The sequence below is a fragment of the Ctenopharyngodon idella genome, chromosome 17 (genome assembly GCF_019924925.1).
Source record: "Ctenopharyngodon idella isolate HZGC_01 chromosome 17, HZGC01, whole genome shotgun sequence".
In the NCBI taxonomy this organism is placed as follows: Eukaryota; Metazoa; Chordata; class Actinopteri; order Cypriniformes; family Xenocyprididae; genus Ctenopharyngodon; species Ctenopharyngodon idella.
The window spans coordinates 33,205,226-33,220,800 of NC_067236.1; the positions used below are offsets into that span (position 1 = coordinate 33,205,226).

The 15,575-nt window shown below is 37.5% G+C and overlaps 1 protein-coding gene across 1 annotated transcript in view; it reads right to left on the minus strand.

Annotated features, from left to right (window-relative positions):
- The window catches only part of esrrb (estrogen-related receptor beta), a 75,487-nt gene that overhangs the window by 18,528 nt on the left and 41,384 nt on the right, over positions 1-15,575 (minus strand). Inside the window, 2 exon segments of the mRNA XM_051866923.1 lie at positions 4,756-4,917; positions 5,536-5,646. Coding sequence (XP_051722883.1) covers positions 4,756-4,917; positions 5,536-5,646 — 273 coding nt within the window.

Here is a 15,575-nt window from a genome sequence, read left to right on the forward strand (position 1 = left end):
CACGTGAATTCCCACAGCGGATGCTTCAGGTTGGGAAACAATCCGACATATTCTCACCGCAGAATTCCCTACTGGAAAAATCTGGCCCTAGGAGTCAGGGGTCCAGAGGCAGGTGATCACCAGCTGTCTAATGTGACAGGGCAACTGTGTCCGACCAATAGCGGAATGTAAAGCCTTATTCCAAACCAGTACCACTTCTGTTATTCATGATCATCAGACATTAGTTCTGCAGTTCCAGTGGAAGGTACAACCTGCATGGCAGCTTTGTGCTTTCTGAAGCTTCGCTAGGCCTCATCGGAATCGTGATCCTGCGGGTTTTTGTAACTCGTTGACTAGCATGTAGCTCGTTTGCATAGCTGTGAAGTGGTGTTAGTGCAAGAGGAGGGGAACTCCAGGACTTAGACGGGGTGAAATGTGATACAGCCGAGAACAAGAAGCTAGTGTATGTATGTCAAAGGTCTTTAGCACCTTAGCAGGAAAAAAGCCATCTGTCAACATGTCCCACACATCAGCTTTAATGAGACGCCACTCAAACTATTTACAGAGAGCCCCTCTCAGTGCCATGCCAACCAGAGCCCGGACATTCAGCGGAGGGATTAATTAACAATTAATCAACGGCCGATTCGATAGGGCCTGACCATACGAGGAGGCTGTTTACAGCCGTTTACTGACAGATGAGATGGGGGTCTGAGTGCAGTGTCCTAACGTGCACTATAAAAGGCTTTACTGTGACATATAAATACGGTTGCGCTTCGGACAGGTGCGTACGGGACCTGGGAGTACCAAAGGCCACAGCATGTAACGTCCGTACACTAATAATGTTTGTGAAAATCCTCAATTCCTCATGGATAAAATCTATCCCACACTTTACCTTTTGCACTTAGAATTAGATTACAGATTAGATTATTCTAATTTTAAGATTACATTACAGAAGTAAAATGGTTGTGAACAGCGTTTTAAATTGACTCGGTTGAGAAGGTCACCTCAGGTGGTACAGATTCAAGTGAAATGCTGTAATATTTTGATGAAAGATACTGCAAGCAAAGAAAAATAAAACATGATCCAATGATCCATCGCTCAATGTTCTAGTCAGTGGTCTGCACTCCATAATAAACTCCATGATAATGTTTGAAAACTAACATTTCAGTGCTATTTATTACAAAAACTATAATTAAAGCCGCATCAGTGCATATTTCTCAATCATTGAATGTCACAGGCAAAGACTAATGATGTTAGAGCTTTAAATGACTTTTAGAATTGTGCAAAATTGTTTTGTTTTATACAGTAAATACTGCTGAATGATATGGGTGTATCTACAGTTTTTCTCAACCGATTTGACACATTTCTCCAGAGTAATGTAACTGCTCTCAAAACAGTTACCACAGTGATCTAAACACACTCTTATCTTAGACAAACAGTTCAACTTTACTGCAAAATAAAGCCCTGCATTTTTTTTCCAGTAATGCATTTAAAAAATGTAAATACTAACATTAAAACTCTATTCTCTGATGATTTTAGAACACTTTCAGCTGTAGATGTACAAATACACTAACAAAAATACATGTTTATTGTAATGTTTTTTCAACTGGTTTTGTTATATGGATCATTGAGCAAATAAAGCTTCACAAATTGTATTTTTTTTAAAATATTTTCAAAACTGATGTAATGCATATTTTTGAGTCATGAACAATGTGTTTAAACAAGTTTAATTTACATTTACATAACATTTCAAAGTGTTTAAAATTAATTAATTTATTTAATTTATTTATTTATTTTTACTTTTTGGTCAGGTGGTACAACCAAATATTTGTAAATGCTTGAAATCAGCTGTTTTTATCAGTATTTGCGAGATATCTACAACCCTTTTCACTCTGCCACAGTAATCTGTTGGGGTCCTCTGGATGTTGCATTACAGTATCAGGCTTAATGTTATTACCCTGTCAGTTGATAATAAAATATTTGCAGTTGTGCCATCCTGACATTTGAGAATACACAAATTGCCAGGCAAAAGTTTTCAATTATCTCAACAGCTTTAAATCTACACAACTAAAATTTGTTTATATCAGTGGCATACAGTGGTGCTCTGAAATGAGGAGGCACGTTTTTTAATTATTTATGAATCAATGTAAATTCATGTGCATTACTCTTAACGTTGACACATCTTCCTTGTTAAATGAACATTACATCAAAAAGAAAAAAAGAAACCAAATACAATTCTATTTTGCAATTTTACATTAACAATGTATTGTAATAAATGTTCTATTTATCAAAACCAAGTCAATCTCATCAAGTTAGTGTTTTAAGCATTTCTACATTAATTTCAAACTAATAACTAAAGGCAATAATAATTGAAACAATATATTTTATTTGTGTATTGATGTTTTTCTTTTTAATAGTCAACTTTAACAGTCATGCTCCTTAAACACCGTCTGTCACAGACACGAATTGTATTTTTAATTTCACCAAGCTGATTGCACTAAAAAACCCCCGCAGTCATCATGTTTTCCATCCATTTCAAGTTTGATTTTGACGTGACATAAAGCGGTGATATCTAACTGGGTGATCTGTTTACTTACTTTTCAATTAGTCTTCCCATTGACGCCATCATTTGTTCATTCAAACTGACGCGTGGAATGTGCACGTAAACAAGAGGCAGGATTTATCACACAAACCAATCATATCCAATCATAACCAATTACATCCAATCATAGAGCGATGGAGACATTGCCTCCTCTCACGTGACTTTCCCCCATTTATTCTCAATTACCCCCCACAAAACCCACCGCACGCTATAGGGGGTCTAATTGTTTTCTATGAGAGCAAAGGGAGGCATGACTCCTGCTGTAACTTTACCTGCGGGTGTCGCTGTTCGGCAGTGTTCCTTTAGAAATATGAGTGACTTGCGCACTTTTTAATGTCATAATTTGTAATATTTGTGTTGTTTTATATGTAATATGGATTATTTTCTCATCCTATATTTTTTTTTTGAGGAGGCACTGCCTCCCTTGCCTCCTCGGAGGAAACGCCCCTGGTTTATATGTATATTCATACATAACATTATGCCAAAGTATCTTGAATTTCTTATAAATAAAACCATTTTCTGGGGGCTGAATCCAGAATCCCCGATACCCTCAGATAGGGCTCCTCAGGTCCAGGATTCAGAAACACTGAATTAGGGTAATTCTGATTTCATGTAAAATCCACCTCTCCTCCACCCCTCCACCCTGCTGTTCATTTTCACTATGTCCATGTCTTCTTACAATTTCTCCTCTTGCTCTTTCCACTACTTGTCCTCCACTATACTCAGCTCTTCTCCTATCCTCCTCTCTCCTCATATATGATCTCCTTCTATATGATCCACTCTTCCTTTCCTTTTCATCACACCCCTTCCTCTACCCACACCACCATCTTTACGCTTACACCTCTTTATGTTCCCCTTCTCTAGCATATTTTCTTGCTCTATTTATACTTTTCCTTTTATATTTTCCCTATTACAAAATGCAATTGTGATAGGTGCGTAAACATTTGGGAAAACTGCATTTCCTGTGTTGTGTGTATTATTATTCAAGCATATATCAGTTTGGGGCTGTTTTGAGAACAGTGATCTGTGTGTGAAATGTGTCAAATCGATTGAGAAAAACTGTAACAGCTGATATATAATGCAATATAATGACAGAAAATAAGTTTACTGTATTGCTGAATTTAAATGGAATTAAAGCAGAATATGTGCACTACTTGCTGCATTTTATTTTGTTAATAAAATCACACAGATTGGCAAAAATAACAATGTGCATTAAGAAATTGTTCAACTTAAACTGAATGTACACATCACTGACAAAACAAAGTAAAAACTAACAAACAAAAGCAAAAAGCAAAAAAAGCAAAACAAAAAGCAAAAACAACAAAAACAAAGCAAAACACAAAAAAGAAAAAACAAAGCAAAACAAAACAAGCAAAAAAACCCAAAACAAAACAAACAAAAAGCAAAACAAAAAGTAAAATGAAAAGCAAAAAACAAAACAGAAAACAAAGCAAAACAAAACCATAAAACAAAAAGCAAAAAAGCAAAACAAAGCAAAGGAAACAAAACGAACCAAAAAACAAAGCAAAAAAAAAAAAAAAGCAAAGAAAAACAAAACAAAACAAAAGTAGTGTGTGTGTGTGTGCGCATGAGTGTGTGTGTGAATGTGTGTGTGCATGAGTGTGTGTGTGTGCGCATGAGTGTGTGTGTGTTGCAGAGCTGTTTGAGGAGACTGTGTTTTTGGGTCAGTAGTGATCCAGTCGGCTGTAAGCGCCTTGCTGAAATGCTCTCTGTGCTGATGCAGCACTGCTGTGTGTGTGTGTGTGTGTGTGTGTGTGTGTGTGTATGTGTGTGTGTGTGTGTGTGTGTGTGTGTGTGTGTGTGTGTGTGTGTGTGTGTGTGTGTGATTAAGGGGGTCAACATCCTCCTAATCTCCTTACTAGATAGCAGTTCACCCAGCTAATGATTACCATCTTCCCCAAAAACACAACACAGACAGACTGCAGGATGAGTCAGGATGAGCACACTACTACTACTTTCCCTTTCCTCATTTAACATGTCTGTTTTTAATGGTAACCGACAGGACGAAATCATTTGGCAAATGTTTTATGTACAGGCCTCTACGGTAGATGCAGGTCTTCATGGTCTTTGTGCTCAGCTCTATTGACATACACAAAACCATGCTTTATATTTCACCTAAACGTGACATTGCTGATTCAGGCGTGTCCACTGACCTGGGATGTGTTTGGCCCAGCCGATGATGACCACCAGCTCGCGGTCGGCCAGGTCACAGAGCGTGGTCAGGGCCTTGATGTCGCTCTCGGGCATGCTGGGGTCGGGCATGGCGTAGATCTTCTCCGGCTCCGCTACCAGCAGATGGGACACGATCTTCGTCACTGAGGATGAGGAGGCACAGAGATGTAAAATCACTCAGACCAGCATTTACACTGGAAGCGCAAAATAAAATATAACATTAACTGTTGACAGTTTTGCTACAAAAATATTCACAAACAATTAATTACTTTTTCTGCCATTACATATTCATATTCATACCCATTAATAAATCATTATAATACAAAAGAACTTTCATTTGTAAGTCATTAGTTATGCACATATATTGGTATGTTATGCTTAATATAAAATAATGTTTATGACTTATAAATGAAAGTTTGAACATTACTGAAAGTTTGAATGTCTAAACTGAACAAGTTGCATTTGCATTTAGAGAAGTGTGACACTCAATAGTGGGATTATGACTATAAATAAATTTCAATAAATAAATTATAATATAATAATTTATAAATTTAAATTGTTGGTCACATTTGCAAGTGCAAAAAATCAGACATATGAAGGACACTATATTATGATTCAGGATGAACTTTTACATATGAACAAATTTAGAGATACAAGTGTTTGCAAATTTTTTGAAGTGAATATTCTATATATATATACACTGTATATATGCATAAGTGATAATGGTGTGTGTGTGTGTGTGTGTGTGTGTGTGTTCTCACATGGTTTTTTGGCTGGCGGTGGCAGTGTGAGCCCCAGGTAGGCTGTGTTTTCTGCATCCATTCTCCTCTTGTATTTCTGTCGCCCTCCTCGTACGCGATCTAGCCGAACACCTGATCAGACACATGGAATACACATTTAATCACATCTTGAGTTTGAAGAGTACAAACTGTCCATTTTGACTGAACACAGAAACACACGAGTGACCGGCGGCGTTTAAGAGATGACAGGAAGCATTTAGAGCATATATAATGTATAATAATATAAATATATATAGATTTTATTTCAGCTAGTTTCCAAGGCAACATTTCTTAGTTTCATTTAGTTTAACTTGATGTACTAAAATAACTAAAGCTAAAAATATTAAATGTCAAAGTATTAATAAAAACTATAATAGTATCTCAAGGGTACTAAAATAACAGTGAATGGGATTAAACACACATGACCGATCTTAACATTTCTTTCAAGTGAAATCTTCACTTCATATTTACATTTGTTTTGCTTCTGTGCTAATCTGTACTAAAATAATGTGATCCTTTAATATAATTTGCAGTTGAGGTATTTTTAGCTTTGTACACACGCACACACACACACACACACACACACACACACACACACACACACACACACACACACACACACACTGATCCACACAAACAAGCCTCAATAGTAACTGTATCAGAGTGTAAATAAATCATTTCTCCTTTAAGGGAAATTCAAACCGAGGAAAGAGCAGACAGATTCACCAACACAAAAACATACAAGCCTGAGAGAGACAGAGAGACAGAGAGAGGTAGAGACAGGTCTCAGGTCTGCTGGCCGCTGCAGTGCTGCGCTCTCAGCGTGTGACGGAGGTGTCAGGCCTCCATATGTGAACACTGACCGCGGCCGCTGTGACACTACACGCCTGCCGCACATCCAAACAGATGAATATTTAACACAGGGTCACTGAACTCACAGACGGACCTGCTCACTGTTTCGCCACTGAGAACGCTAACAACATTTATATACAGGATCATAACCAAAACTAGACAGTTCTGATCATAAAACAGCAGATGACGAGCTGTCGATATGCATAAAGCCACCTACACTGATATTGAAGAAGTTCGAGTAGGACGAGTTTAGCATGTTTCTCATTTTATGATAACACACATACACACTATAAACGCCACACTACTCGTCATAACGTCTTATTTATTAGCCAATTATTTGATAAGAATGCTTTTACATGTGCACATTACTCAGCACTCCTAAACCTGTAATATTTGACCTGTTGGTTTATTTACTCAGGCTGCTTTCAATATTAAGAGTTTACTGGATAAAACTGCTGCATTTGAATCTATTTATAAGGGCTTAAACATACAATCAGAAGCTTTAAATCTGAAAACTGGCTGATTCTTGAGTAATGGGGAAAATAACAGCTGAAAATGTGACTATAACACTGAAAAGCAAAGGTTTATGCTTATTTTGGATTAACCTTAATTTATTTTCTCACAAAATGACATTTTGAGCTCCATCTATTGATTTTTTTTTTTTTTTACCACATTCAGACAGAAAATTTGAAACCAGAAATTGATTTTGACAAAATAACCATATTTTGCACATTGCACATGTTTAATGCAGCAACCATTGTGTTTTTCTGCGGTTGCTAGTTATTAATATGACCTATGATTAGGGAACTTATCTAAACCAAAACATTTATTTATATTTGTGTGATGGAGCTGACATATCATTGTGTTGACACTGTAAAAAATGAATTTTCATAGTTGCAAATAAAACACGGTTTACATAAAAATATTATTTCAGTCTTTCTACTTCAAAATTTCATGTTTAATTCAATGTGTTTCCTGGTAATTATTTGTGAAATTTATTAGCTGAATTTCTGAGTGAAAATGGTTTCAAAGTAAATCCTGCACCAAATTTATTTCAGTTTAACAGGGACCGACTCTCAAAGTTATGAACAAACGTTCTTCCAGTAACGTTAATAGAGCGTTCGTTCAATGTTATCTGGGCTTTAATAATGTTCTCAAAACATTAGCACAAAAACAATATTTATACATTATTCATGGTGTGTTGCTGTAATCTACTCTGTGAGACCTTTCAAAAGACATATGACATGACTATCTGAACTGTATGATGTTTTTGACATGCAGTATATAGTACAAAAAAGCATTTCATAAATTATAAAAACATTTTTTTTTCTATTTATCAGCAAATAACTCAGCACTACTTAGGAGTTAATTGAATTGGCTACATTAATTGTAAAATTCAGACTCTAAGGTTTCAAATGACACTTATTTTGTGTTGATCAAGGCAGTAGTTTTGAAAAATATGATTATTAATTTTTTCGTTGCTAGATGGCACCCGCGGGCGGTATACTAGGGACTACTCAGCACTCATTAAGAGATGATCAAAATGGTTAGATGCATTAAAAAGCTTTAAAATGATACCTATTTTGTGTTATTCCACATTGGAAAACAAGCATGGACGGTTCCGGGATCATTGGATTACACTGTGCATCCCGGAAAGACGAGAGACATGTTTTTAGCCAAGTGTGTTACATCACTCCGTGAGTAATATCTCATGATCAATGGATTATGTTGATTTTGGGCTCTTTTTAATCATGAGAATCTGCTGTAAATAATGCTGTGCAACTTTCTACGATTTGCAGAAACGCCACGTGAGATCTACATATTTGTTTTCAGGTAGCACCTGTGCGCTGTTTTTGTTGTAAACGCATATTACGCAACGTGTGCAGATTCAATAGAGGGTGAAAACAACGCAACAGAAGCATTTTGGAGGCTTGATCTGAACGTGTAAAGTCTTTGATTTTGTAAGCAAAAGGAATTATTGTGCTACCTACTTGGTTTCAGTTTCTATTGGCACTTAAACAGAGACGCGCACGTTCCCGTAGGTTTTAAAGGGTTAATGTTTGAAGAATGATACAATGGAATGTTTCCAACCAAGGGGAAAAAAACAAAAAAACAAACATTTTAAAACATTGCTGCTGTTTTAAAAACAAATGGCAGGTAAAGGTATGGGATGTGTATCACATACTGTAGTTAATCCAAAAAAGGAGCGACCAGTTAAACTTCGCTGCTGGCTAAATGATTTCATCCCTCTGCAACTACTGTGTCAGATGAGGTTTGTGTGCCACAAATTACTCCTGCAATTCTCCCTTTATTGAACATTACAGAGTGAGAGATTAGAGCAGGGAAGGAGGAAAAGAGACAAACACAAAGAGAAGAGGAAAGGAGGTTCATTTAGCACCCATAATCAGATGACAAATAACAGTGGTTTTGCGTTTACGGAGAGCGTAACGCAGGATAAGAACGTTGATCTGACTGTATATGCTTTGCATTTTCAACATTTCCCAGAAAAGTACAACTCCGTAATATATGAACTGCTAAACGCATCTGATCTGAATTATAATGTCTATTCCATCAAACACGACACAAAGAGCAGCGACAACAAACTGCATTATCTTTTTAGAAGCCGAATCGGGAGATTTCTTCTCCTTATACAAATTATTTGATTCCCTAGAAACAGAAATCTGATTAGGATTGTCTTTCAATTTCCTGACACTGACAACCCACTAACCTAATTACCCGCTGGTCCCCGTGGTCCTACTCTTCCTCGCAAACTCCGGGAGATCATTTGATGCTTGCTAAGTCGCAGTAAAATCTCATTTCTCCCAACTACAATTTTAATATTGTTTTATTGATAGTCACAGACAGTGGGGAGAGAGATAAATGATTTTGAATTATGCTAAAGATTGGATTGACTAAACGCACCGTAAATATAATTTAAGTTTGGCCCAAATGGTTTGACTTAACAAGCTTATTAATACGACATGCCAAAAGGACAAAACTTTAGGCGTATTTTCATTCTTTGTCTCGATATTGTTGCTGAAAATGTCTGTAAATATTATGCTAATGCTGCTAATGCTAAATAAACAAACACAACACTGAGGTCTAGTTCTGCTCATGATGATGGAAACTTCTGCTATGTCCATGCTGGAACTAGTCTCGACCGGTTTAGTGTCCAGCCTGCTTCTAAAACCATCAAACTAGGTCAGCTAAGACCAGCAAACCACCTCAGGCTGGTTTCAGCTGTTTTTCCAGCACTACTGTGAACTGTATAAGGTCACATTTGGGCACATTTCTCCGGTCGTCAGGTTTCCCTGAAGATCCCGTCAACCGGGCAGCCCACTGTGGGATTCAGACGCTTCATGTCACATGCTACTGTCAGCCATCTCAAATCCAGTGTGAAGATTCAGAGGTACATAGGTGCCTGTTTTAATTAGAACAGTAACTGCCATAATTAAACAGATGCTGACAGGAATTAAACCTTGGCACTATCTAGTCTCCCGTTACACTCGGAACAAGAGGGTCAGGGGGAGAGACAGAGAGAAAGAGATCAAAGAAAAAGGCTGATTTGTAACGGATGGATCGTGTATCATGAGGTCTTCAGATCACAACCTCACTGATCCAATCAATACAATGAGTACTGTATAGACACATTATATAGATACACAATCAAATCACATCCTACTACATCAAGAATGGCTTTAACAGTTTTCCAGTACAAATATCTAAACATTCTTATGTGTATCTTCTCAAGATACATTTACTTGAGAAACAAAATTAGTGCTGTCAAATGATTAATTGTGAATAATCACATCCAAAATAAAAGTTTGTTTAATAAATGCATATGTACTGTGTATTTAGTATGTAAATACATAAACAAAAAATATATTATATATAAAATATTTATATTTATATATAAATATACATGTATACATGCAAATATTTCTTAAATAAATACATGTATGTGTGTGTATGTATATATATACACAGTGCACACACATATTATGTAAACAAACTTTTATTTCAGATGCGATTAATCGTTTAACAGCACTAAAAATATTAAGTTTTGTTTTCTGGAAAATGTATTAAAATTAAGTGAGTTTGTGCTACAAGAAAAAAAAAGTCTAACATTAAATACTCTTGTTTTACTTTTGAATTAACTTTATTTTTCTGACCCCATATTTTTTCTTGTTTTATGCATAAACTCACTTTATTTTGATACATTTTTCAGTTAACAAGACTTCATATCGGAAATCATTTTGCTTCTTACAGTAAATGTATCTTGATTTAAAAATGTTTAGATATTTGTACTGGAAAGCAAGACAAAAAATGCTGATTAAGAAAATAAAGTGAAAATCCCTGCGTTTGATGCCAAATTTCCTAGTTAAATGCAGAAGTAAATGTTGTGAATGCCATGTCATGTTTAACTTAAAGTCAGCATGAAACAGAAGTTGTCATTTCAACACTAGTCATTTCTCCTCTATTGTGCCATACATTGAGAACTTGAACAATTGAAACAAGAACAAATGTAGGGCGGGGCTTGATTCTGTCTGTGGGGAATTGATTGGATGGTTGTGGTTTGCTATTGGTGGATCTCATGTGAGTGACAGGTTGCCCCGCCCTCGTCATCAGAGAAGAGAAGAGATGCTGCAAGAGGGAGAAGAGGATATTCTGATTCAAGATTACGAGGAACATGAATTTAAAAGAATAATGATGTGTACCAATAAATCATTTACAGTATAATAAACAGTGCAATGTTCCATGAAAAAATAAGAATTGTCAATTTTGATTTCATGGTGACTTTAAGACAAAAAGAGCACTGAATGCGTCTTTAACATTCTTTTGGACAGTTCCACATGCCGAATCAGAGGAATGAGCGGCTCAAATTGGAATATCTTCAATGAAACCCGAGAGCGGTAGTCAACAAATACATTTCTGAAAGCGAGTGTACTTTACGGTGTTGACCGCCGTCGATTCACAGCGAGTGGATCTCGAATGTCGTTTCTTCAAAGCGAGCGTGGTGGTGTGGGAGAGAGAGAGGGCTTAGGGCCAGCGTGGAAGGCATCCGAGTGCGGATTAGCCTTCGGGCCTGTGGCTGCGCGAGGGCCAGCTGACCCCGGGCTCCTTTTCCTCTCTCAAAACAACAATCCCCTCTCGAGCAAAGCTCCTACAAAAGGACCTGTCCCCACTCCGGTTGGGGGTTGCGGGACTTGGCAGGGGCCCTTATTTTTGGTGGTCTCACCTGTTCTGGGTGCCTGTCATCTGGGCGAGGGGAAAGTGTCAGCATGGCTGGGATGGTTGGCAGTGCCTCGGGGAGCTTAGGCTGACCCGTTTTTAGCTAGGAAATTCACAGGGCCGTGTCCTAAGGCCACGGTGAACTCTACCTTTCATGGCTGCCGACAGCCTCTATCTGAACTGGCCTCGCGTCAGCACTATTTCAAAGAGCCCTGCGTTTGGCAGCTTGTGGGCGCGTGGCATTTTTCCTCACGTACAGCGGTGAGAGAAGCGGCGAGGGGACCGCAGGGCTGACATCTAACCCAAAAACACCTGTGCTGCGGCTTCTTCTAGCACGGCCAGACCACATCAGGCACTCTTCCCAAAGACGGTGCCAACAAAGGAGGAAACTCTCGCAGTACAATCCTGCCAAAGGACAACCAATGTTGTTCACTGTGGGTTGAAAAAAATGTGCGAAAACTGGACTTTTAGGGGAACAACTGCTTGTCATTAGGGCAGAACCCTCAAAGGGATCATCATTGTAGCTTATTTAACCCTAAAAGATTCATAGTAGTACCTTAAAGGTACATATTACTACTCAAATAAGGTACTAATATTAATATTCAATAATATTATCTATTTGACTGCACTGAAAATATTGGATGAGAACAAAACTTAAACAGAATTGAGCTGAATAATGACACTATTGTCTTCCTGTAGAGTCAACTTTGTTTCATAATTGGCAAATTTTCAAAATCTACAGTTTCGCTGAACAGAATTAAATCAACATTGAACTGACTCGAGCTGAATAACACCACTATTGTCTTTTTAAGAACTGCTTCACAGCAGAATTTGAATTTGTCTCATATATTTGATTAATTTTGCATCATTGATTCGGTTATTTTCCTGTTTATTGCTGTGAAGCTGCCTTAAAACAATCTGTATTGTATAGGAAGAATCTGTATGAAACAAACCATATGCTATATGTTGTTCACACTTGGCAGGTTTGGTTGGATTAAAACAAACTCTGCTGCGATTGCTGTGTAAGTGTGGTTCATTTGAATAAGTGTGAACACTGCCATCCGAACCCTGGTGCGCACCAAACAAGCAGACCGAGACTGCTGAAAAGGTGGGTCGTGCTCCGCTACCAAACAAACTCTGGTGTGATTCGACAGAAATATGAATTCAACACGGACCAAAGACATCTAAACGAACCAAAAACAGGACGTGATGTCACAAGATGCGACCCTAAAAAAGGACAGAATGCTGAAGCACACCTGTTTTGTCTCGTCATAGGAGCTACTTCACAGCAGATTTTCGTTTGTGTGCAACAGAGCAATTCCTGGTGCTGTTTTGACTCCTTTACATGTTTTATAAACTATTCACAAGTTCTCAGATTGTCAAAATGCCATCATACTGTACGTACGCGCACAATGAGCGCATTTAGCCCAGCACACAGCATCGTTTTGGATGTTCTGTAAGTTCTGCCGCAAAATACGTTTTTTTATTTATTTTTTAATCTTTAGATTCAGTCTTAAAAATGGCAGTGTGAACTCAGGACTAAATGTATTATTTTCTTTTTTTGGTTCGGACCAAAAGAACCAAGAGGACCAAACTACAAGTGTGAACATTTTAGAGGTAGATAAGATACAAAGTTGTCTTATTAAAAGTACTGCCCCAGAGACAAGCTGTTGGGCCTTGTTTTTTTGGAAACAGCAGTTGAAATCGTTTAGAAAAACTTATTTAGGGAAAAGATTAGAACTTGAACTTGTTTAGGTAGCAACGTTGTTTTGAAACAAAACTGAACCTACACTGTAAAATGGCTATAAAACTATGATTTAAACAACTTTACAGTTCAAAATATTATTAACAGTTTATCAACAAAAAGTTGATAATCATTACAGACAAATATCATGTATGTTGGTCTGAACAAAAACGGCAGTCGGGCTAAATGAAAGTGCAAATTCACTTATGGAAAAGCAGAAATATAGCGGTTACCCCTGTACACAAAGCAGTGCTGCGCTTATAAACGCTGAAAATGAGATGAAAATGAAATATCAACAAAACTTTTCTCAAGAAAGTCAGTTTCCTTCAGATATACATTCAAATAAAAAGTTCATATGAATGGCCTCATATGACACCATATTTTAGTAATTTCATTGATAATCTTTTTGTAATCAGACCTGACACACAGCGATGATTGTGGCGGGTCATATGATTTCACTCATGACCTATTCGGTTGGTGTCTACACTGTTTTGTGACCAGGCAGTCATCTGTCTGCCTGTAGAGATGATCTACAGCGTGTCGTCCTCGTCCAGCAGTGATCTAGGCTCTCTGGTGGAAAACACATGTTCACGCCTGCGGTAATCCTCTCACCTGTTCAGACGAGGCCTCGAGGGAAACAACCGCCACACACACTCGGTTCACACACTCGGATATGTGTGGTAAAAGAATCGCTCACATAAAATGAGCATTCTGTCTTCATTTATTCACACTCATGTCGTTCCAAACCCGTATGATTTTTCTGAGATGTTGGGCAGAATGTGGAAAAAACAAGGCGAGTTTCAAAAAGGACACCATAAAGTATCATAACATATGAGTCATGCACTATATTCAAATATCACAAGCTCTTCTGAAATCACTCTGATAGCTCTGCGTGAGGGATATAGCACACAAGTCACATGACCACTTTGTTATGGTGTCTTTTTCCTCTTTTAGACAGAATAAATCACCATCCATTCACTGTATGGAGAAAAAAAAAAAAATAATAACATGAGGTCATAACTAGGGCTGCATGATTAATCTAAATAAATCAGAATCACTATATAGCTTAGTGGGAATATCAAATCGTAAATTTCATTAAATAAATATACAGGCTCTGTGTTTTAGAGTGAAGCATTTACATTTTAATCTATGCATTTAGCAGAAGAACAAAAGCAGTTTTTTGGTGTGTGCAAGACTGTTCATTTACACTCAAGCATCTCACAAGTAAATGCTGCTCCACACAAACTCATCTCTGCATCTGCTCTGAGTTTGAGTCGCTATAACGTGCATTTATGAACAAAACCTGCATCAACCTTCTTCACATACTGTAACGACAAGCACTTATAAATCGGCTGTTGTCAAAGAAAGACAAGCTTTAAGGGGGCTATATGTAAGAAATTTCATGTATTAATCGCTTTTTGTATTGCCAGTGTGTTTTTAACAAAACTTAATAAACGAGACCTTCCCTGACTTCCTAGGTTGTCTTTGAAAGCCTGTAGACTGATTTTTATGTGAAGGACTTTGCCGGATGTGACGTTTACACATGCTTCCAAGAGCCTCTATTCCGTTCAGTACACATGAAATGAACAAATGCTTATACAATGTTCAGGATAATGCCGAAAGAGCCCTTATGTACTGTAATGTCAATGTGTCATGCAAAAAAAAGGGATTAATTCAAACTATAGTCTACATAGCCAGATCTATATAGTCTACAGTCTCAAATATACTTTATAATCAAATGATCATAACAGAGTAATTTTAATCAACTCATCTGTCGATGGTGAATCGCAGAGTTTGTTAAAACATATCCACATCTCTATTATCAAATGCTTTCTGAACTGCTGTTTTCTCACCGCTGGCATTTTTGTTTTGTTTATTTTGTTACTGAGATGAAAGTGTGCAGCACATATTTACATATTCATCTAAACGTCTCTCTCAGCAGTGTGGACGGCGTCAGGATGTTTGTTAAAAGTTTATTGCTGCAAAGGCATTTCTATGCGAATAATGAAAAAGAACTTCGCCTTGAGTATATCGGGGCCTTGAATCTCGTTCAGTCTCTTGTTCATTACGAGTGCGAGCACGAGCAGGAAGTTGCTGCTGCAGTTCACTTATTGGCCACCGGTGTCGCTAATAAGAAAGGTCTCTGAATTCTACATCCAGCCTCTTTAAGCTTTGCAGCTTTCCACCTCAAGTA